This window comes from Mobula birostris (assembly GCF_030028105.1).
Source record: "Mobula birostris isolate sMobBir1 chromosome 1 unlocalized genomic scaffold, sMobBir1.hap1 SUPER_1_unloc_1, whole genome shotgun sequence".
Taxonomy (NCBI): Eukaryota; Metazoa; Chordata; class Chondrichthyes; order Myliobatiformes; family Myliobatidae; genus Mobula; species Mobula birostris.
This window is the reverse complement of record NW_027274035.1, coordinates 901929-925535: the sequence shown is the minus strand read 5'-3', so window position 1 is coordinate 925535 and position 23607 is coordinate 901929. Positions and strand designations below refer to the sequence as shown.

The 23607-nt window shown below is 43.3% G+C and overlaps 1 protein-coding gene across 1 annotated transcript in view; it reads left to right on the top strand.

The window, feature by feature from the left end:
• Positions 1 to 7776, top strand: part of LOC140191985 (regulator of G-protein signaling 22-like) — a 204855-nt gene extending 197079 nt beyond the window's left edge. Inside the window, exons 23-24 of the mRNA XM_072249889.1 lie at positions 134 to 278; positions 7674 to 7776. Of these exons, the coding sequence (XP_072105990.1) occupies positions 134 to 247 (114 nt within the window). The 3' untranslated portion in view covers positions 248 to 278; positions 7674 to 7776. The remainder of the gene's footprint in view (positions 1 to 133; positions 279 to 7673) is intronic.
• Positions 7777 to 23607: the final 15831 nt, after the last annotated feature.

Here is a 23607-nt window from a genome sequence, read left to right as displayed (position 1 = left end):
TGATCCTTACTGATTTGATTTTACACAAGTTTCACTATATGTTTCAATGTAAATGTGATAAATAAAAGTAATCTAGTTTGTCTTTTAATCCAGAAATACCTCATTTACAAAAGCTTTGATATTTCCTCTACAGATGGCAGTTTTTGATATTCTCTTCAAACTCTGGCCAGACTTTACAAACTTCCGACGGAGTGTTGCTGATGAAGGCAGCCTACAAAACATAGAAAGCAGATTAAGAAACAAGTGAAGGAGAAGAAATTGGAATGAGCTCGCCTGAGGTAAGACATCTGATTTGTGCAATTTAGAATCTTAACTGTAGAACAGAATAACGCAGAATTTGACATTTAACCCACTGAGTCTTTACTGAAAATTCTGAAGAGCAATCTCAAATATTCCATTTCTACTTTTTTCCCCATAATACACACCAGTAATATCAATAGTATAGTGTTGGTTTCCACCATTGCGGTTCAGTTTTCAACCACTTTGTTAGAAGTATAGAAACATAGAAAACCTATAGCACAATACAGGCCCTTTGGCTCACAAAGTTGTGCCGAACATGTCCCTACCTTAGAAATTACTAGGTTTACCTACCTACAGCCCTCCATTTTTCTAAGCTCCATGTACCTATCCAAAAGTCTCTTAAAAGACCCTATCATATCCGCCTCCACCTCCGTTGCCGGCAGCCCATTCCATGCACTCACCACTCTCTGAGTAAAAAACTTACCCCTGGCATCTCCTCTGTACCTACTCCCCAGCACCTTAAACCTGTGTCCTCTTGTGGCAACCATTTCAGCCCTGGGAAAAAGCCTCTGATGATCCACACGATCAATGCCTCTCATCATCTTATACACCTCTATCAGGTCACCTCACATCCTCTGTTGCTCCAAGGAGAAAAGACCGAGTTCACTCAACCTATTCTCATAAGGCATGCTCCCCAATCCTGGCAACATCCTTGTAAATCTCCTCTGCACCTTTTCTATGGTTTCCACATCCTTCCTGTAGTGAGATGACTAGAACTGAGCACAATACTCAAAGTGGGGTCTGGCCGGGGTCCTATATAGCTGCTCCTAAATTCAATTCCATGATTGATGAAGGCCAATACACCATACACCTTCTTAACCACAGCGTCAACCTGTGCAGCTGCTTTGAGCGTCCTTTGGACTTGGACCCCAAGATCTCTCTGATCCTCTACACTGCCAAGAGTCTGCCAAGAATATAGAATACTATATTCTGCCATCACATTTGACCTACCAAAATGAACCACTTCAGACTTACCTGGGTTGAACTCCATCTGCCACTTCTCAGCCCAGTTTTGCATCCTATCAATGTCCCGCTGTAACCTCTGACAGCCCTCCGCACTATCCACAACACCCCCAACCTTTGTGTCATCAGCAAACTTACTAACCCATCCTTCCACTTCCTCATCCACGTCATGTATAAAAATCACGAAGAGTAAGGGTCCCAGAACAGATCCCTGATGCACTCCACTGGTGACCAACCTCCATGCAGAGTATGACCCATCTACAACTACTCTTTGCCTTCTGTGGGTAAGCCAGTTCTGGATCCACAAAGCAACGTCCCCTTGGATCTTATGCCTCCTTACTTTCTCAATAAGTCCTTGCATGGGGTACCTTATCAAATGCCTTGCTGAAATCCATATACACAACATCTACTGCTCTTCCTTCATCAATGTGTTTAGTCACATTCTCTACTCCCTTTCTTGAATAAAGGAACAATATCCGCAACCCTCCAATCCTCCGGAAGCTTTCCCGTCCCCGTTGATGATGCAAAGATCATCGCCAGAGGCTCAGCAATCTCCTCCTTCGCCTCCCATGGTAGCCTGGGGTACATCTCATCCAGTCCCGGCGACTTATCCAACTTGATGCTTTCCAAAAGGTCCAGCACATCTTCTTTCTTAATATCTACATGCTCAAGCTTTTCAGTCTGCTGCAAGTCATCCCTACAATCCCCAAGATCCTTTTCCACAGTGACGGGGATCCAGGAGTGCCCCTATTAACTGTTTGAGAGAGAAAGAGAGAGTTATTTATCATCGATCGTTTGTTTTGAAAAGAGAGAGAGACGAAGATTGACGATTGGACTGTCACGTCAGGGCACGGGAGGTAACTTTGGATTTCTACTTTGGAGACAGCACCGGGCAGCTCGAAGGTTGCTATGGTGACCGACAGCACATTATTGATGTTACTTTCAAAGACTTGTTGCCTGCTTGCATTTCTTCACAGACAAAGGAAGGAGGGACTCTTTGAATGACAGGTGATGCTCCGCCCGGTGAGATAAATAGGAGGTCAGATGATACAGACCTCAGACACTGATCTGGACACTGAACGAGCATTGTTTTGCCCGCAGAGAAAGTGGGTTTTGGAGGATCGATCAGGCAGATCGATCCAATTGCTCTTCCAGTGAAAATTCAAAGGCAAGACCGGTGGGGAGTTGTCCATGTGTCTGACCCTTGCCTGGGTAGATAGCTCCACCACACCGAATTACGGTCCCCTTTGTTGTTAAGGTCACAGTCGGTGACTTGTGAAGGATTTCGGAGGATGAGAAGATCGACAGCAACAGCTCACCTGAAGACTCAACTCATTCTCTCTCTCTCCATCGCTACTCAACTAAATACCACGAAGTGAACTGAACTGAACTTTACTCAACATTGTAAGATTGTATCTTTTTACCCCTAGACTTAAAGAAGCTTGGTTTTTCATACATCTATTTCCACATTTACTGATATACTTACTTTTATATATATATAATCATTGCTAACCTGTTTGATTTATCTTCATTTATATTACTGTATTGTGTAGTTACTAATAAATATTAGTAGTTAATAGCAATACTAGACTCCAAAGTGTTTTCCATCTCTGCTGGTTCTTTATTCCCGTCACAGGTTACGTGACAATGCTTTCCAAAAGGTCCAGCACATCCTCTTTCTTAATATCTACATGCTCAAGCTTTTCAGTCTGCTGCAAGTCATCACTACAATCACCAAGATCCTTTTCCACAATGAATACTGAAGTAAAGTATTCATTAAGTACCTCTGCTATTTCCTCTGGTTCCATACACACTTTCTCACTGTCACGCTTGATAGGTCCTATTCTTTCACGTCTTATCCTCTTGCTCTTCACATTCTTGTAGAATGCCTTGGGGTTTTCTTTAATCCTGTCCGCCAAGGCCTTCTCACGGCCCCTTCTGGCTCTCCTAATTTCCTTCTTAAGCTCCTTCCTATTAGCCTTATAATCTTCTAGATCGCTAACATTGCCTAACTCTCTGAACCTTTTGTAAGCTTTTCTTTTCTTCTTGACTAGATTTATTACAGCCTTTGTACACCACAGTTCCTGTACCCTACCATAAATTCCCTGTCTCATTGGAACGTACCTGTGCAGAATTCCACACAAATATCCCCTGAACATTTGCCACATTTCTTCCGTACTTTTCCCTGAGAACATCTGTTTCCAGGTTAAGCTTTCAATTTCCTGCCTGATAGCCTTATAATTCCCCTTACTCCAATTAAATGCTTTTCTAACTTGTCTGTCCCTATCTCTCTGCAATGATATTGTAAAGGAGATAGAATTATGATCACTATCTCCAAAATGCTCTCCCACTGAGAGATCTGACACCTGACCAGGTTCATTTCCCAATACCAAATCAAGTACAGTCTCTACATACAGGCTTATCTACATATCGTGTCAAGAAACCTTCCTGAACACACCAAACAAACTCCACCCCATCTAAACCCCTTGCTCTAAGGAGATGCCAATCGATATTCGTGAAATTAAAATCTGCCATCACGACAACTCTGTTATTATTACACCTTTCCAGGATCTGTTTCCCTATCTGCTCCACGATATCCTTGTTACTATTGGGCGGCCTGTGAAAAACACCCAGTAAAGTTATTTACCCTTTCCTGTTCGTAACCTCCACCCACAGAGACTCCGTAAACAATCCCTCCATGGCGTCCACTTTTTCTGCAGCCCTGACACTATCTCTGATCAACAGTACCACGCCCCCACTTCTTTTGCCTCCCTCCCTGTCCTTTCTGAAGCATCTAAAACCTGGCACTTGAAGTAACCATTCCTGTCCCTGAACCATCCAAGTCTCTGCAATGGCCACCACATCATATCTCCAAGTACTGATCCACAATCTAAGCTCATCCGCTTTGTTCACAACACTCCTTGCGTTAAAATAGACACATCTCAAACCTTCGGTCTGAGCGCGTCCCTTCTCTATCACCTGCCTATCCTCCCTCTCGCACTGGCTACAAACTTTCTCTATTTGTGAGCCAACCTCCTTTTCCCCAGTCTCTTCTGATAAACATGATTATCATCTTGATTATCATGACGAAGGGTCTTGGCCTAAAACGTCGACTGTACCTCTTCCTATAGATGCTGCCTGGCCTGCTGCATTCACCAGCAATTTTTATGTGCGTTGCTTGAAATTCCAGCATCTGCAGATTTCCTCGTGTTTTCACGATCATCAGCTAGCTTTTACTAACTCTTATTTTCCCCTGGTAATTCATTAATTGAAGTACCTCTCAAGTTCTAATTGCAATATTTACCAGCCTATGTCACAACCTGTGAATGCTGACATAAACTGCTCACACTTAGCCAAGTCATCCTTCCAACTTCCATCAAGATTTCTGCACTGAATTGTTGCTTTTAATGAGTTTTGACAGAACCTGCTATGAATGCTAATCTAATCATTGCTGTACACTCAAGCAGACACGATGTTATTTGCCTGTCCTGCAGCCAGAGAATCAGGCAGATTGGTGATGGGTACCCTTGCAGACTTCCACAAAAAAACGGATACTCAGGAAGTGCACTTATGGGGCCTTTCAAGTGCCCCTGTGAGATCCTGAGCTATTTGTTAATCATATATATCCTGATTTCTCACGAGCATTTTGTGGCCAACCAGCAAAGAACATTCCTCATTGTGTAACCACAGTTAAATTGTGTAGTTATCTGTTGTTTAAAATCTTTTGATTTAGCTATCAGGCCTTTTCTTGAGGATACACAATAAGGGGTGAGCCATCAGGGAAGGCAGGGGGAGTTATAGACTAATCACCTGGATGAGGACAATCGCAAAGACCAGTTGCATTTTTATTAGATTTGATGGTTCTGTTTAATAGGACAGTAAAGATTATCATTATGTTTCTTTATTCAGTGATAAGTGACTCTGTTTTTGGGATCCGATTTATAAAAGTGCAGCTCCACAGCAGTAGACAATTCTTCCTAAAACTAGTTCTCTTTACATGATATGTGACAAGGATAAAGGATACATAACAATTACATTAATGGACAGTTCTTTCAATCACCTCCACACCATCTGCCACAAGTGGGACTTCCCAGTGGCCAAATATTTTAATTCCCATATCGATGTGTCAATCCATGGCCTTCCCATGCCAAGGTGAGGCCACCTTCAGTGTGAAGGAGCCACACTTTAAATTCCATCTGAGTAGCCTCCCACCTGATGGCATGAATATCTCCTTCTGGTGATCAAATTCTCCCCCCCTCCCTCCTCTATTCCCCACTCTGACCTTTTACTTCCTCTTACCTAATACCTCTCCTGGATCCTCTCCTCCTTCCCTTTCTCATATTGTCCACTCTCCTCTCCTATCAGATTTTTTCTTCTCCAGCCTTGACCTATCCCTACCAACTGGCTTTAACAATCACCTTCCAGCTAGCCTCCTTCCCCTCACCCCACCTTTTTACTCAAGCATCTTCCTCCTTCCTCCTCAGTCCTGAAAAAGGGGCTTGGCCTGAAACATCAAACATTTACTCTTTCCATAGATGATGCCTGATCTGCAAAGTTCCTCCAGCATTTTATGTATGTTGCTTTGGGTTTCCAGCACCTGTAGTCTTTCTCTCACGTTTTTGTCTCAAAAATAATACAATAATGGTACAAATGTGCCAATAGATGATACCCGGTGAACAAGGATTGCTTTCTCATGCAATATTTCAACACCTGTTATACATGTGGACTACTGGCATTACATTTACATGGAGTTTTGCTAATGAATACTTATCACAAAGTTAGCCTGAGTTAAATTCCGTCTGCCACTCTCACCCACTTTCCCAGTTGATTGATATCCTTTTATAATCTTCACAGTTCAAAATAAATTTTGATGGCGTCTGCGTACAATGCTCCTTCAGTTGACATCTTTTAGATAGATCATGAAACCATATGTTTCACTTCTTTTATGTCTACTACATTTGTTTTTTGTTTTGAATGTGATTCTGGAACTGTTGGAGCCTATGATTTACAGTTTGGAGATCGTTTGGGTGTTTCAGCACTCTGCAGTCTATATTTCTCCTCACCTACCACCCCACCAGCCTCCGGGTCCAACATATAATTCTCCGTAACTTCCGCCACCTCCAGCGGGATCCCACCACTAAGCACATCTTTCCCTCCCCCCCCCCTGCTTTCCGTAGGGATCGCTCCCTACACGACTCTCTTGTCCATTCGTTCCCCCCATCCCTTCCCACCGCTGTCCCTCCCGGCACTTATCCTTGTAAGCAGAACAAGTGCTACACATGCCCTTACACTTCTTCCCTTACCACCATTCAGGGCCCCAGACAGTCCTTCCAGGTGAGGCGACACTTCACCTGTGAATCGGCTGGGGTGATATACTGCGTCCGGTGCTCCCGATGTGGCCTTCTATATATTGGTGAGACCGGACACAGACTGGGAGACCGCTTTGCTGAACACCTACGCTCTGTCCGCCAGAGAAAGCAGGATCTCCCAGTGGCCACACATTTTAATTCCACGTCCCATTCCCATTCTGACATGTCTATCCACGGCCTCCTCTACTGTAAAGATGAAGCCACACTCAGGTTGGAGGAACAACACCTTATATTCCGTCTGGGTAGCCTCCAACCTGATGGCATGAACATTGGTTTCTCTAACTTCTGTTAATGCCCCTCCTCCCCTTCTTACCCCTTATTTATTTATTTATTTATTTATTTGTTATTTTCTCTCTCTCTCTCCCCCCGCTTTTTTTCTCTCTCTGTCCCTCTCACAATAACTCCTTGCCTGCTCTTCATCTTCCTCTGGTGCTCCTTTCTGCCTTTCTTTCTCCTAGGCCTCCCATCCCATGATCCTCCCCCTTCTCCAGCTCTGTATCCCTTTTGCCAATCACTTTTCCAGCTCTTAGCTTTATCCCTCCCCCTCCTGTCTTCTCCTATCATTTCGGATCTCCCCCTCCCCCTCCCCCTCCCACTTTCAAATCTCTTACTATCTCTTCTTTCAGTTAGTCCTGACGAAGGGTCTCGGCCCGGAACGTCAACTGTACCTCTTCCTAGAGATGCTGCCTGGCCTGCTGCAATCCACCAGCATTTTGTGTGTATTGCTTGAGTTTCCAGCATCTGTCATGTTTGCAGTCTATATTTTGTGTTTTTCACCCCAATCTTTCTCCATTTTTTTTGTGTGGAGGAGGGAGATTTAGGAGTTGATGTGTCTGTTCCATTTTTGTGCAGGGAGGAGGGAACTGGGGTTGATGATCAGGCTGTTACCCTTGTCTTTTTTGGTTTCATGGCTATCTGGACAAGAAGAATTTCTGAAATGTGCACACTTTGATAATATATGAACCTTTAAACCTTTTTCAAACTTATTATCAAAGTACATGTGTGTTACCATGTACTACCATGAGATTTATTTTCTTGCAGGCATTTCCATGGAAAGAAGAAATACAACTGAATTTACAAAAAAGAACAGGCAAAGATTGACAGAAAAACAATGTGCTAAAGGAGATGAATTGTGCAAATAAAGAAGTGGTATTGAGAACATGAATTGTGAAGAGTTCTTGAAAGTGAACCTGGCTGTCAGACAACCTCATTAATATTTAGAATATTACTCAGATATTACTGAAATACTGCATTAAATACACAACAGGACAGATGATAAAGAGCTTGGTTAAAGATCAAACACAGTGCCAATGCAGTAGAGCTGCTGCCTCTCAGTTCCTGCAGCCCAGGTTCAATCCTAACCTTCTGTTTCTGTCTGTGTCAAGTCTGCATATTCTCCCAGTGACCCCTGTGGTTTTCCACGGGCTGCTCCAGCATCCTCCCATGTTGCATTGACATACAGGTTGTTACGTTAATATAGATCGTTTCTGTTGCGTAGGTGAAAAGTAGAATTTGGGGGAATTAGGTGGGAATGTGGGGATAATAGAATGGAATCAGTGTAAATGTGCAATTGACTAATAGATCGCTATGAGGCTAAGCACAGTTCCAATGCCACATTCAAGTTTGCTGACGACACCACTATTGTTGGCCAAATGTGGTTGAACGGTGCCCTCAACCTCTCACTCTCAATGTCTGCAAAGCCATAGAGCTGATTATTGACTACAGGAGGAGGAAACTGGAGGTCCATGAGCTATTCCTCTTCAGGGATCTGAGGTGGAGAGGGTCTGTAACTTTAAATTCCTTGGTTTTATTATTTCAGAGGATCTATCCTGGGACCAGCACATAAGTCCCACTACAAAAGCAGGCATGGCAGTGCCTCTACTTTCTTAGCAGTTGGCACAATCTTGGCATGTCGTCTGAAACTTTGGCAAACTTCTATAGAAGTGCAATGGAGAGTATTCTACCTGTCTGCATCACAGCCTGGAATGGAAATACCAATGCCCTTGAACGGGAAAACCAGCAAAAAGTAGTGGATACAACCCAGTCCATCACAGGTAAAGCCCACCCCTCCATTGACTACATCTACATGGAGCACCGTTACTGGAAAGCAGCATCCATCATCGAGGACCTGCACCATCCAGGCCATGCTCTCTTCTCACTGCTGCCATTGGGAAGGAGATACAGGAGCTTCAGGATCCATATCCAAAATGCAGAAAACTTGGATAATATTCTCCGGACATAATGACAGGCCTTTCCCTCTCTGGTAGTGTAGCAGAGTAATCCTTAGCGATCAAAAGGCAGTCAACCAGTGCTCACCTTCCACATTTGCCTCAATGTTTCAATCTCCCTCGTTGCTTTAATTGGCGAATGGAGTCCCCGATTTCAACATTTAAGAAGTTTGGTTAGTACATGGATGGGAGAGATGGATGGCTTTGATTTGTGGGACAAGGCAGTTTAAATGGTTCAGCATGGACTGGATGGGCTGAAGGGCCTGTTTCTATGACAAACATCGGTTTGTGCCCCATCCCACAGCCTGCCTGCCACAAGTTTCGCGCATGCTGCCTCTGCCTCCCGGAGTCCTTTGCAGAGAGCAGTAGCACCCTAATGATCTCCAAACTTATGCATTCACCTTGATGTTTCAAAGTTCAAAGTAAATTTATTATCAAAGTACATATATGTCACCATATACAACTCTGAGAATCATTTTCCGGTGAGAATATTCAGCAAATCCATTGATTAGTAACTATAACAGGGATTGTTGATGTGACCCCTCTGCTGCCGGTGAAGGAGTCTGTCATTGTGTGGCGGCTCATTGTGGTAGGTAGGCAAGTAGGACTCTGCGTTTGTGTGGTGTCTGTCTGTTACAGTGATGTCGGAGGATGTTACCGTGATTCTGCATTTATGCTTTGGACTATTGCATTTATGAACTGTGGAGTTTTTCAGACTTATGGTTACTATATTCTGTGTTTTTGCCCATTCCTTTCCATTTTATTGTGTGAGGGGAGGGGTTTTTGGGATTTTTTTTGTGCAGGGAAGCGGGGTTTGGGGGTGTCAATGTTCTTGTTGCGTTTTGTGCAGGGGAGGGAGTTTGGGGTCAATATTCTTGTTATGTTTTGTGCAGGGGTGGGGGGTTTGGGGTCAATGTGTTTGTCCTGTTTTGTTTGATTTTTTTGTGCAAGGGAGGAGGGTTTGGGGAGCTGATGATTGGGTTGTCGTTCTTTTCTGTGCAGACGGGTAGGCTTGATGTTTCTCTCTGAATGACTTTAATGGTTTTTCTTTGTTTCGCGGCTCTCTGGAGATGACAATTCTCAGAGTTGTAGATGACTTTAATAAGAAATGAACATTTGGAACTTTGGACCTTTTGGACCTTTTTGAATCAATGAAAGATCAACCAGAGTGCAGAAAACAGCAAAATGTGCAAATGCAAATATATATAAATAGCAACAAATAAGGAGAACATGAGTTAACAAGGTGAAGAGTCCTTGAAGTGAGATCATTTTTTGAATTGTCAATCCCCAAACAAGAAAATTAACAGTTACTTGTATTTATGTTTACGTTATATTTGTTCCTTGTCAATGTAGACTTCCCATTCCTAAGAATATAAGCTTAACAATATATATATTTTTGTCCTCAGAGAACATTCAATCAACTGCAACACTACATCAGACAGGTTGGATAGGACATCTGGTGATTCATCAGAATTTATGGTCACTGTTTGATCTCAAACTAAATAAATTGCTGAAATGGAGCAAAGCATTGGCCATTTATTTTCGATATACATCTACAAGATTTAGATTAGAACAGACTATGGAGATTATATCGGTGAGCAAAACATTCCTTGGAATAGTAGTGCAGTTATAGCACAGAAGACCATTTTAGAATCAGAATAAGCTTTAATGTCACCAGTATATGCCATGAAATTTGTTTTGTGGCACCAGTGCATTGTAATTCATAGTGATAAAAATGCTACAAATTCCGATAAAGAATATAATATATTTATATATTATACACGCACATATATATATTTACATATATACGCGCGCGCGCACACACACACACACACATATATATATATATATATTTAAATACATAGTGCAAAAAGAAGGAAAAAAAGAAAAAAGTGAGCTTGTGCACATGGGTTCATTGTCCATTCAGAAATCTGATGTTGGAGGGGAAGAAGCTGTTCCTAAAACATTGGTTGTGTGTCCTGTACCTCCTGTAGGCTCCTGTACCACCTCTGTGATGGTAAAAATGAGGAGAGGGCATGTCCTGATTGACGGGTTTTCTTAATGATGGATGCTACCTTTTTGAGGCAACACCTTTTGAAGATGTCCTCAATGATGGGGAGGTTAGTGTCCATGACGGAGCTGGCTGGGTTTGTAACTTTCTGCAGCTTTTTCCGATCCTGTGCAGTGGCCCCTCCATACCAAATGGTGGTGCAACCAGTTACAATGCTCTCCATAGTATGTAGAAATTTGCGAGAGTCTTTGGTGCCACACCAAGTCTCCTCAAACTCTTAATGAAATATAGCCGCTGTCATGCCTTCTTTGTAATTGCATCAGTATGTTGGGCCCAGAATAGATCTGCAGAGTATGATGGTGACAGCCTGGAACTTGAAACATCTCACCCTTTCCACTTCTGATCCCTCTATGAAGGGTGTTGTGTGTTATTCTTGTTTTATCCTTTCAGAAATCCATAATTAATTCCTTGCTCTTACTGACACTGGTTGTTGTTGTGACATCACTCAACCAGCTGATCAGTCTCACTCCTGTGTGTCTCCTTGTCATCATCTGAACTGCTGCCAACAGTAGCTGTGTTACCGGCAAATTTACAGACGCCATTTGAGTTGTTCCTCGCAACACAGTCATGGGTGCAGAGAGAGTAGAGCAGTGGATTAAGCACACATCATTGAGGTGTGCTGTGTTAATTGTCAATGAGGAGGAGATTTTATTTCTGATCTGCACTGACTGTGGTCTCCTAATGAGGATGTCAGGATGTAGTTGCAGAGGGAGGTACAGAGGCCCCGGTTTTGGAGCTTCTTGTACTGAGGGTGTGATGGTGTTGAATGCTGAGCTGTAATCAATAAACAGCAGCCTGACATTGGTATTGCTGTAGTCCAGGTGATCCAAGGCCAAGTGGAGAGCCAGTGAGATTGCATCCACTGTGGACAAATTGTGGCGATAGGCAAATTCTGGTGGGTCCAGGTCCTTGCTTAGGCAGAAATTGATTCTGGCTAGATTAACCTCTCAGAGCATTTCATCACAGTAGATGTGAGTACAGCAGTGTGAAAAACATTGAGGCAACATACCCTGCCCTCCTTGGGCACTGGTATGATTATTGCCCTTTTGAAGCTGGTGGGAACCTCTGACTGCAGCGGTGAGAGATTGAAGATGTCCTTGAACACTCTCACCGGTAGATTGGCACAGGTTTTCAGTGCTCTACCAGGTACACCATCAGGACAAGTTGTCTAGCGAGGGTTCACCCTCTTGAAAGGTGAATCTCATTGGATTCTATGCAGAAGTATTCCAGTCAGTCCCACTCCCAGCTCTTCTTATGTTTCCATGGTTTTTCTTTCTCAAGAATCTGTCCAATTCCATTTCAGAAATTTCCAGGTGTCCTTGAAGAAGGTTTATTGGATGTAACACTGTTTATCTTGACAAACATTGTCAATTGAAATATGTGGTTATTTACCATTCTACCAGTTGAAATACTTTGCCTAGACCCTTCATCAGCTAGACTAAATCTTCTCAACCTTCTCTTGCATTAGCAGAGCAATCCAAGTTCTCCAGTTTGTTCTTGTAATTAAACTCCTGCATCATGGAGACCATTTAAAATAAATATGTTCTGCACCCATCACTAAAGCCTCAACATCCTAGCAATATGCAACTCAGTACCATGTGCTTATTCATATTATATCTCCCTCTGACAAAGAGGAAGGACATTTAAGCCCTTCAAGACTATGCTGACTGACAGAACAACTCCATTCCCCCATTAATTTTCCCTGTTATTTATTCTTCTCATATTCTGAACAATATCCCTCAGAGTCCGCAGCTCACTTACAAACTGGGAGACATTTGCAGTTGTCAAGTAAGCTACCAATTCACAATCTACTATCATCCTCCTCTCCCCCATCTGGCTCCACACCCCACTCACTGTATCCTGACTTCCACTTCCTGTCCACCACCTGGCACCATGATGTGTCCCCCTACCTGGTTTTCTGATATCATGTATCATCTGCCAGGAACTTTGTCACCCCTCCCTCTCAATACTTTATACTGGCTATCTCCTCTCTGTTCTTAGTCCTGATTCAGGATCTCAACCTAAAGTATCGGCCATGAATTCACCTCCACAGATGCTGCCTGACCTGCTGCGTTTCTCCAGCAATTAGGTTATTTGCTCCAGATTCCAGCATCTGTAGTTATTTGTGTCACCAACTCACGTGTCTTTGAGATGCACGAGGAAGCAGGAACACCTGTAGGGTCACAGTCACGGAAGATATGTAAACTCCATTATGGAGAACAAGACTGAACCTGGGTCCCTATAGCTGTGTGGCAGCAACAGGGAAACATAGAAATATAGAAAACATACAGCACAATACAGGCCCTTCGGCCCACAAAGCTGTGCCGAACATGTCCCTACCCTAGAACTACCTAGGCTTTACCCATAGCCCTCTATTTTTCTAAGCTCCATGTATCCATCCAGGAGTCTCTTAAAAGACCCTATCGTTTCTGCCTCCACCACCGCCGCCAGCAGTCCACTCCACGCACTCACCACTCTCTGCGTAAAAAACTTACCCCTGATATCTCCTCTGTACCTACTTCCAAGCACCTTAAAACTATGCCCCCTTGTGTTCGCCATTTCAGCCCTGGGAAAAAGCCTCTGACTATCCACACGATCAATGTCTGTCATTATCTTGTATACCTCTCATCTTCCGTCGCTCCAAGGAAAAAAGGCCGAGTTCACTCAACCTATTCTCATAAGGCATGCTCCCCAATCCAGGCAACATCCTTGTAAATCTCCTCTGCGCCCTTTCTATGATTTCCACGTTCTTCCTGTAGTGAGGCGACCAGAACTGAGCACAGTACTCCAAGGGGGGTCTGACCAGGGTCCTTTATAGCTGTAACATTACCTCTCGGCTCTTAAACTCAATCCCACAATTGATGAAGGCTAATGCACCATATTCCTTCTTAACCACAGAGTCAACCTGCACAGCAGCTTTGAGTGTCCTATGGACTATATCTGTGGAAAATATGCAAACACATTATGGACAACAAGACTGACCCTGGGTCCCTGTAGCTGTGTGGCAGCAACTCTAGAGGATGCTCCATTGTTCAGCCCACAAATTGTTGCCAAACTAGTAGATCTAGTAGATTAAACAGTCATAATATCTTTGATATTATGCTGTTTTTAGAAACCCCTTATGTTATTGTGTTTTAAAAAACGTCTTCTCAGTCAGTCTTGCCACTATATACCCAGGTTTCCCTGTTCATGCACCCTGTTAGAATCATACTTTTTACATACCCCTTCACCTTCATTGTTCTTCAAGATTCCAGATTGTTTAATCTCATTTCCAGTACACAAAGGTAAGGAGAACAAAATAATTGTTACTCCAGATCCGATGCAGCACAAAAAAAGACACAAAAGATAAAGAACACAATAATAATAACAACACACAATAAATATAAATACATAAAATAGCTTACGTGCATCGATTGATTGTATGTCCATAAAGTGATGTTACGCTGTACACAAGGTGACTGACAGGAAACAATAGTGGAGTTAGTGGGTGGTGGTGTTCGTCAGACTTGCTGCTTGGGGAAAATAACTGTTTTTAGTTTGGTGATCCTGACATGGATCCTGACTCTGTAGTCTCCTCCCTGATGGGAGTGGGACAAACAGTCCATGAGCAGGGTGTGGGGGATCCTTTGTGATATTACTGACCCTTTTCTGGCACCTTTCTGTACGTACGTCCTTGATTGCAGGCAGGCTGGTGCCAGTAATGTGTTAGGTTGTTTTGACTACCCGTTGTCAAGCCTTGTTGTCCGCCGCAGAGCAGTTTCCGTACCAAGCAGTGATGCAACTTGTTAGGATGCTCTCTGCTGCTCATCTGATGTGAGTATGGATGTGCAAAGTCCAACTCTCTTCAGCTTCCTCAGAAAGCAGTGGTGTTGGTGAACTTTTCTGAATGTGCTCTGGGACCATGAGAGGTTGTGAACTGCCAGGAGTTTGAAACAGCTCGCAGTTCTCTGTGCTGCTGATATAAGAGGGGCGTGAGTGGTACGAGTTCCTCTGAAGTCGATACCCATCTCCTTTGTCTTGTTGACATTGAGGAAGAGGTTATTTGCCTGCACTAGGCTTCGAGCTTTTCCACCTCCTCTCTGTAGGCCATTTCATCCTTGTTGGTCATGACTTCATCATTATCGTGTCATCAGCAAACTCGACAAGGTGATTACTGGAGTGTTTGGTTGTGCAGTCATGTGTGAGTAGAGTGTACAGTAGTAGGCTCAGCATTCAGCCTGTGGGGGGCACCTGTGTTGAGGATGATGGGGAGGGAGGAGTGGTTGTGTATCCTGACTAAATGAGGTCTATTTGTTAGGAAGTCCAACACCCAGTTGCACGGTGGTGTATTTAGACTGAAAAGTAGGAGTTTGCTCACCAAGGTCTGTGGGACAATAGTGTCGAATGCCAAATTGAAATCCAGAAGCAGCATTCTGACATAAATGTCCTTGTTTTCTAGGTATATCAGGGCCAGGTGCATGACTGATGCTATGGCATCTGTTGCAGAGCGGATCTGTCTTTAAGTATATTGGTGAGTGTCCAGTGTGGCAGGAATGGAGTTTTTGATATGTGCCATTGCCAGCCATTCAAAAGACTTCATGATCATCGACATCAGTGCCTCTGGATGGGAGTTGTTTAGTTCTAAGGTACAGAGTTCTTTGGTGCAGGGATGATGGTGGCTGGTTTGAAGCCTGTGGGGACAACAGCCTGGATGAAGATGTCAATGAGTACTCATCCTGGGATGTTATCTGGCCTGGCTGCCTTAAGAGGGCTGACTCTCTGCAGAGTCCTCCTCACATCTGCTGCTGTTACATTTGGAGAGACATAATATGATTAGGAATAGTCAGCATGGTTTTATCAAAGGCAGTTCGTGCCTTACGAGCCTGATTGAATTTTTTGAGGATGTGACTAAACACATTGATGAAGGAAGAGCAGTAGATGTAGTGTATATGGATTTTGGCAAGGCATTTGATAAGGTACCCCATGCAAGGCTTATTGAGAAAGTAAGGAGGCATGGGATCCAAGGGGACATTGTTCTGTGGATCCAGAACTGGCTTGCCCACAGAAGGCAAAGAGTGGTTGTAGACGGGTCATATTCTGCATGGAGGTCGGTGACCAGTGGTGTGCCTCAGGGATCTGTTCTGGGACCCCTACTCTTTGTGATTTTTATAAATGACTTGGATGAGGAAGTGGAGGGATGGATTAGTAAACTTCCTGATGACACAAAGGTTATGGATGTTGTGGGTAGTGTGGAGGGCTGTCAGAGGTTACAACGGGACATTGATAGGATGCAAAAGTTGGCTGAGAAGTGGCAGATGGAGTTAAACCCAGATAAGTGTGAGGTGGTTCATTTTGGTAGGTCAAATATGATGGCAGAATATAGCATTATGGTAAAATTCTTGGTAGTGTAGAGGATCAGAGGGATCTTGGGGTCTGAGTCCATAGGACACTCAAAGCTGCTACACAGGTTGACTCTGTGGTTAAGAAGGCATACAGTGCATTGGCCTTCATCAATCATGGGATTGAGTTTAAGAGCTGAGAAGTAATGTTGCAGCTAAATCGGACTCTAGTCAGACCCCACTTGGAGTACTGTGCTCATTTCTGGTCACCTCACTATAGGAAGGACGTGGAAACTATAGAAAGGGTGCAGAGGAGATTTCCAAGGATGTTGCCTGGACTGGGGAGCATGCCTTATGAGAATAGATTGAGTGAACTCGGCTTTTTCTCCTTGGAGCGATGGAGGATGAGAGGTGACCTGATAGAGGTGTACAAGATAATGAGAGGCATTGATCGTGTGGATAGTCAGAGGCTTTTTCCCAGGGCTGGAATGGCTAGCATGAGAGGGCATAGTTTTAAGGTGCTTGGAAGAAGGTTCAGAGGAGATGTCAGGGGTGAGTTTTTTACGCAGAGAGTGGTGAGTGCGTGGAATGGGCTGCCGGCGGTGGTGGTGGAGGCAGAAACAATAGGGTCTTTTAAGAGACTCCTGGTTGGGTACATGGAGCTTTTAAAATAAGAGGACTATGGGTAAAGCCTTGGTAGTTCTAAGGTAGGGACATGTTTGGCACAGGTTTGTGTATAAAAGTTGCTTAGAGCATCAGGGACAGAGCCATCACTGATACAGTCCATGCTGTTTTTCCTTGCGTACTTAGTAATGCCCAGCCACATATGTAGGTTTTCTATGTTTTTAAAGGGATCCTATTCTGGCTGGCAGCCAGTAACCAGTGGAGTTCCACAGGGGTTGGTGTTGGGACCATTACTTTTTACGATGTATGTCAGTGATTTGGACTATGGCATTAATGGATTTGTGGCTGAATTTTCCGATGATACAGAGATAGGTGGAGGAGCAGGTAGTGTTGAGGAAACAGAGAGCCTGCAGAGATACTTAGATAGTTTAGGGGAATGGGCAAGGAAGTGGCAAATGTAATACAATGTTGGGAAGTGTGGAAGAAACAAATGGGCAGACGATTATTTAGGTAGGGAGAGAATTCAAAATGCAGAGATGCAAAGCGACTTGGGAGTCCTTGTGCAAGATACCCTAAAGGTTAACCTCCAGGTTGAGTCGGTGGTGAAGAAGGTGAATGCAATGTTGGCATTCATTTCTAGAGAAGGTTCAGAGAAGATTCACGAGAATGATTCCAGGAATGAAAGGGTTACCGTTTGAGGAACATCTGGCAGCTCTTGGGCTGTATTCCCTAGAGTTCAGGAGAATGAGGGGGGATCTCATAGAATTATTCTGAATGTCAAAAGGCCTGAAAAGATTAGACGTGGCAAAGCTATTTCCCATGGTAGGGGAGTCTAGGATAAGAGGGATCGACTTCAGGATTGAAGGATGTCCATTTAGAACAGAGATGCGGAGAAATTACTTTAGTCAGAGGGTGGTAAATCTGTGGAATTTGTTGCCACAAGTGGCTGTGGAGGCCAAGTCATTGGGTGCATTTAAGGCAGAGATACATAGGTTCGTGGTTAGCTAGGGCATCAAAGGGTAAGAAAAGAAGGCAGGGGAGTGGGGATGACTGGAAAAATTGGATCAGCCCATGATTGAATGGTGGAGCAGACTCGATGGGCTGAATGGCCTACTTCTGCTCCTATATCTATGGTCTCATAGTCTTAAGCCATAGGAGTAGGCGGTGAATGGTCGTATGAGCATTTGGTGTGTATCACATGTTCTGGTTATACGGCCACTGACACCAGGCAGACAATCTCTGAAGAGTATTGATAATGGTTGGGGTCACCCATCTCGTAAAGGCAATCTCCAGAAGAAGGCAGTGTCAATCACTTCCATCGAAAGATTTGCCAAGAAAAATCATGAACATCCATGATTGCCTATATCATACAAGACAGCACAGAATACTGATGATAATTATCTTAAAGCTTCTTATGAATTTTAATAAAGGTGGGTAAAGGTGCATTTTACATTGAAGTAAATTTCTGAGGAATGTTACATCAGACCAAGTCCCCAACATTAGTTCATCGACAATCTGAACAGAGTATTATTTTTACATGAAATGAAGAAACTAATGAAGTTGTTTCTTTTAAAGGTTTACTTAGTCAAAGCAGGCATTGACAGTGAAGAAGTTCTTGCCATCTAATATTGCCTCTTCCATCACAGTCTGGATTGCTTAATCCAATCTATCTGTTATCCAGCCAAGTAATAAAAGATGGATTTTATTATAACTGATATTCAGCACTCCCTTTTAAGAAATATATGGAATTAACTTCAAATCAAAGAACAGTAGGTTTTTCATTATTGAAGGAATACAACATTTTATGACAGAACGTTAAGAAACCATGAAGAAGTAAGCAGTTGATGGCAAAATATCTTTCCATTACTTTGTGCACAAGTGACCCGAACAAAGCAACTTTAAATTTTTAGATCATGTTTTCACTTTGTTAACCTATTGACTCTGCTTGGAAAGAGGTTATTTATGAAGCTTAATTTCCATTTATCATTAATCTATCAATCAATCAGTATACTGTGTTTGCCTGTAGAGGGTCCTTCCATTTATTGATGGTCCTTCAGGTCACTTACTGATATGAATGCTGTCCCTGGCACAGCTAAGACAGTGGCTCCCTCCCAGCTCCACTGGCCTCATTTTAATGCTGTCAGGAGTTTGTGCATTTTCTCTGATCATCTGGATTTCCTCTGGCTACTCATTTCCTTCCTCGTCCAACTATAAAGGTTGGTGGGTTGCTCAATTGCCCCAGTGAGCAGGCGAAGGCTAGAGTCTAGGGGGCATGATGAGAATAGAAGAGGAATAGTGTAAGTGGGTGCAGGAAGGTTGACGTGGAACTGGTAGGCCAAAGCCTGCTGCATTACTTTATGACAAGTGATGAAAGAAGCTTTTTGCAATTAAGAATTGATGAGTTCATTTATGAAATAACATCTTTCCCAAACATGAGAAAGTCTGCAGATGCTGGAAATCCAAATAAACACACAGAAATGCTGGAGGAACTCGGTAGGTCAGGCAGCATTTATGGAAATGAATAAGCAGTTGATATTTCAGGTTGAGGCCCTTCTTCAGGACAGGAAAAGAAAGTGGAAAGTGCCAGAACACAGAGGATGGGAAGGGAAAGGAGGCTAGCTGGAATAGTTGAAGCCCAGTGGGTGGGAAAGACAAGGGGCAGAGATGAAGGAATCTGATAGGAGAGGAGAGTAGACAGTAGGAGAAAGGGAAGGAGGAGGGGACCCAGGAGGAAGTGACAGGCAGGTGAGAAGAGGTAAAAGGCCAGAGTGGGAATAGAGGAAGAGGGAAGGGGAGGGGAAAAATTACCAAAGGAGAAATTGATATTTATGCTATTAGGTTGGAGGCTACCCAGATGGAGAATAAGGCGTTGCTGCTCCACCCTGTGGGTGGCCTCATCTTGGCACAAGAGGAGGCAGTGGACCAACATGTTGGAATGGGAATGAGAATCAGAATTAAAATGTTTGACCATTGGGAAGTCCCGCTTGTGGCAAATGGAGCGTAAGTGCTTGACAAAGCAGTCCCCCAATTTATGACGGGCTTTATCAATGTACAGGAGGCCACATCAAGACCACCGTCTCCAACTAGACAGCCCCAGAGGATTTGCAGGTGAAATGTTGCCTCACCTGGAAGGACTGCTTGGGGTCCCGAATGGGGTGAGAGAGGAAGTGCATGGGCAGGCGTAGCAGTCAGGCTGTCTGCAGGGATATGTGCCGAGAGGAAGATTTGTGGGGAGGGATGAATGGACAAGGGAATTGCAGAGGGAGCGATCCCTGCAGGGTGGGGGAGGTGACAAGGGAAATTAGGGATAGCATCAATTCCAAAGAAGAAGCATACAAATTAGCCAGAAAAAGTGGCTCACCTGAAGACTGGGAGAAATTCAGAGTTCAGCAGAGGAGGACAAAGGGCTTAATTAGGAAGGGGAAAAAAGATTATGAGAGAAAACTGGCAGGGAACATAAAAACTGACTGTAAAAGCTTTTATAGATATGTGAAAAGAAAAAGATTGGTTAAGACAAATGTAGGTCCCCTACAGACAGAAACTGGTGAATTGATTATGGGGAGCAAGGACATGGCAGACCAATTGAATAATTACTTTGGTTCTGTCTTCACTAAGGAGGACATAAATAATCTTCCGGAAATAGTAGGGGACAGAGGGTCCAGTGAGATGGAGGAACTGAGGGAAATACATGTTAGTAGGGAAGTGGTGTTAGGTAAATTGAAGGGATTGAAGGCAGATAAATCCCCAGGGCCAGATGGTCTGCATCCCAGAGTGCTTAAGGACCCAAGAAATAGTGGATGCATTAGTGATAATTTTTCAAAACTCTTTAGATTCTGGACTAGTTCCTGAAGATTGGAGGGTGGCTAATGTAACCCCACTTTTTAAAAAAGGAGGGAGAGAGAAACCAAGGAATTATAGACCGGTTAGCCTAACAGCGGTGGTGGGGAAACTGCTAGAGTCAGTTATCAAAGATGTGATAACAGCACATTTGGAAAGCGGTGAAATCATCGGACAAAGTCAGCATGGATTTGTGAAAGGAAAATCATGTCTGACGAATCTCATAGAATTTTTTGAAGATGTAACTAGTAGAGTGGATAGCGGAGAACCAGTGGATGTGGTATATTTGGATTTTCAAAAGGCTTTTGACAAGGTCCCACACAGGAGATTAGTGTGCAAACTTAAAGCACACGGTATTGGGGGTATGGTATTGATGTGGATAGAGAATTGGTTGGCAGACAGGAAGCAAAGAGTGGGAATAAACGGGACCTTTTCAGAATGGCAGGCAGTGACTAGTGGGGTACCGCAAGGCTCAGTGCTGGGACCCCAGTTGTTTACAATATATATTAACGACTTGGATGAGGGAATTAAATGCAGCATCTCCAAGTTTGCAGATGACACGAAGCTGGGTGGCAGTGTTAGCTGTGAGGAGGCTGCTAAGAGCATGCAGGGTGACTTGGATAGGTTAGGTGAGTGGGCAAATTCATGGCAGATGCAATTTAATGTGGATAAGTGTGAAGTTATCCACTTTGGTGGCAAAAACAGGAAAACAGATTATTATCTGAATGGTGGCCGATTAGGAAAAGGGAGGTGCAACGAGACCTGGGTGTCATTATACACCAGTCATTGAAAGTGGGCATGCAGGTACAGCTGGCGGTGAAAAAGGCGAATGGTATGCTGGCATTTATAGCAAGAGGATTCGAGTACAGGAGCAGGGAGGTACTACTGCAGTTGTACAAGGCCTTGGTGAGACCACACCTGGAGTATTGTGTGCAGTTTTGGTCCCCTAATCTGAGGAAAGACATCCTTGCCATAGAGGGAGTACAAAGAAGGTTCACCAGATTGATTCCTGTGATGGCAGGACTTTCATGTGATGAAAGACTGGATGAACTAGGCTTATACTCATTGGAATTTAGAAGATTGAGGGGGGATCTGATTGAAACGTATAAAATCCTAAAGGGATTGGATAGGCTAGATGCAGGAAGATTGTTCCCGATGTTGGGGAAGTCCAGAATGAGGGGACACAGTTTGAGGATAAAGGGGAAGCCTTTTAGGGCCGAGATTAGGAAAAACTTCTTCACACAGAGGGTGGTGAATCTGTGGAATTCTCGTCCACAGGAAACAGTTGAGGCCAGTTCATTGGCTATATTTAAGAGGGAGTTAGATATGGCCCTTGTGGCTAAAGGGATCAGGGGGTATGGAGGGAAGGCTGGTACAGCGTTCTGAGTTGGATGATCAGCCATGATCATACTGAATGGCAGTGCAGGCTCGAAGGGCCGAATGGCCTACTCCTGCACCTATGTTCTATGTTTCTATGTTTAAAACATTTTTTCTATAAGCCATGTAAGAGAAGGTTCTGTCTTTGATTTACATTCATTAAAACTTAATTTCAAGTAGTTTCATCAAAACAATTCCCTGCGGTAACATCAAGCTTTTCATTAAGAAGCTTTATCTTTTCATGGAATTTAGTAGTTTCAAGGCTGGGAAAGGCTGCGCAGTTGTACAATGTATTCAGAAATGCTTTCATCAATTGACTGGTTCCTTTTGTGAAATCTACACCTTTCGGCTAATTATTAGCAGTTTCGGGCTCAAGTGATTTTGTAAAGTTGTAACAATTTCATTGAACATCTTACTTGCTGGCTTTTCAGGAGTTACTAAGCTGCGTAAAAGCCTGTACGTTTTAGTACTCATTGAGCTAAAAGTCATGGAGACTTTCTTTTCATCATCCATGTTGTTAGCATTGCAATGCAATTCAACCTTCTCGATATACAATTCCCAGCCCTCAATAGCACTATCAAAATTGTCAACCTCCCCAACTAAGGCCATCACCACCTTAACTTTGCTAGCTGTGCATCTCTCACTGTGTACCATGCACTATTACTCAGGCATCCTTTCATTAGCATCCGTGATGGCCTTCTCGGTACTGATTCACTCTTTCCTCTCGCTGTCTCTCTAACTTCCTCCAAATTCTGTCATCCTGTAACTATTGGTGCTGTTGGTGATATTCACTGACATTCAGGTTTGTACTCGTTGCCAATTTGTTGTGCCTGTACAACTACATATCAATTAAATAAAGACATGCACATGGAGTTGAGGTTAACTGGTAATATTCTCCTTGTAGTGAGAAAACAACAGATCAATGTACATGGGTAAGTTATCAGTCAATAGTGCTAGGGAAGTCATGCACTAAAACAAATAGATCCATACATGACACTTACAGTAATAACAGCCAAGAGTTTTGATGGAAAACTACTCTGCCGTAAATTAAATAACACATTTTTTTTTACAAAATACCGCATTTTATGTTAAACTAGTAACTTGCAGTGTTTCATACATGATTTTGCTTGATTTGAACAAAGCAAAATTTAATGCTGGGAGGATTTCTTTGGACAGGCAATTTTTATGACAAAGCTGAAGGTAGTTTGAGACTTTGAATGTATGGAGGCAATTATTAAAAAGAGTAAGAATTTTAAAAATAATTGCATTCTAAATGAGTGAGCACAGGGTCCATAGCATGGTGGGTACTTGGCACGAGGGTGAATATAGGCACAGTATTTTAGATGAATTCACGTCTGTGGTGAAAGTGGGAGGTCTTCAGCTGAGATGGAATGCAAAATTTAACACAAGAATGTTGGAAAAACTGTCAGAAATGAATGAAAAGCAGAGATTGAATTTGTAGCAATATTTAAAATTGGAGAAAGAAGCAATTTCATCAATATTGGTGCAATTAGCTTAAT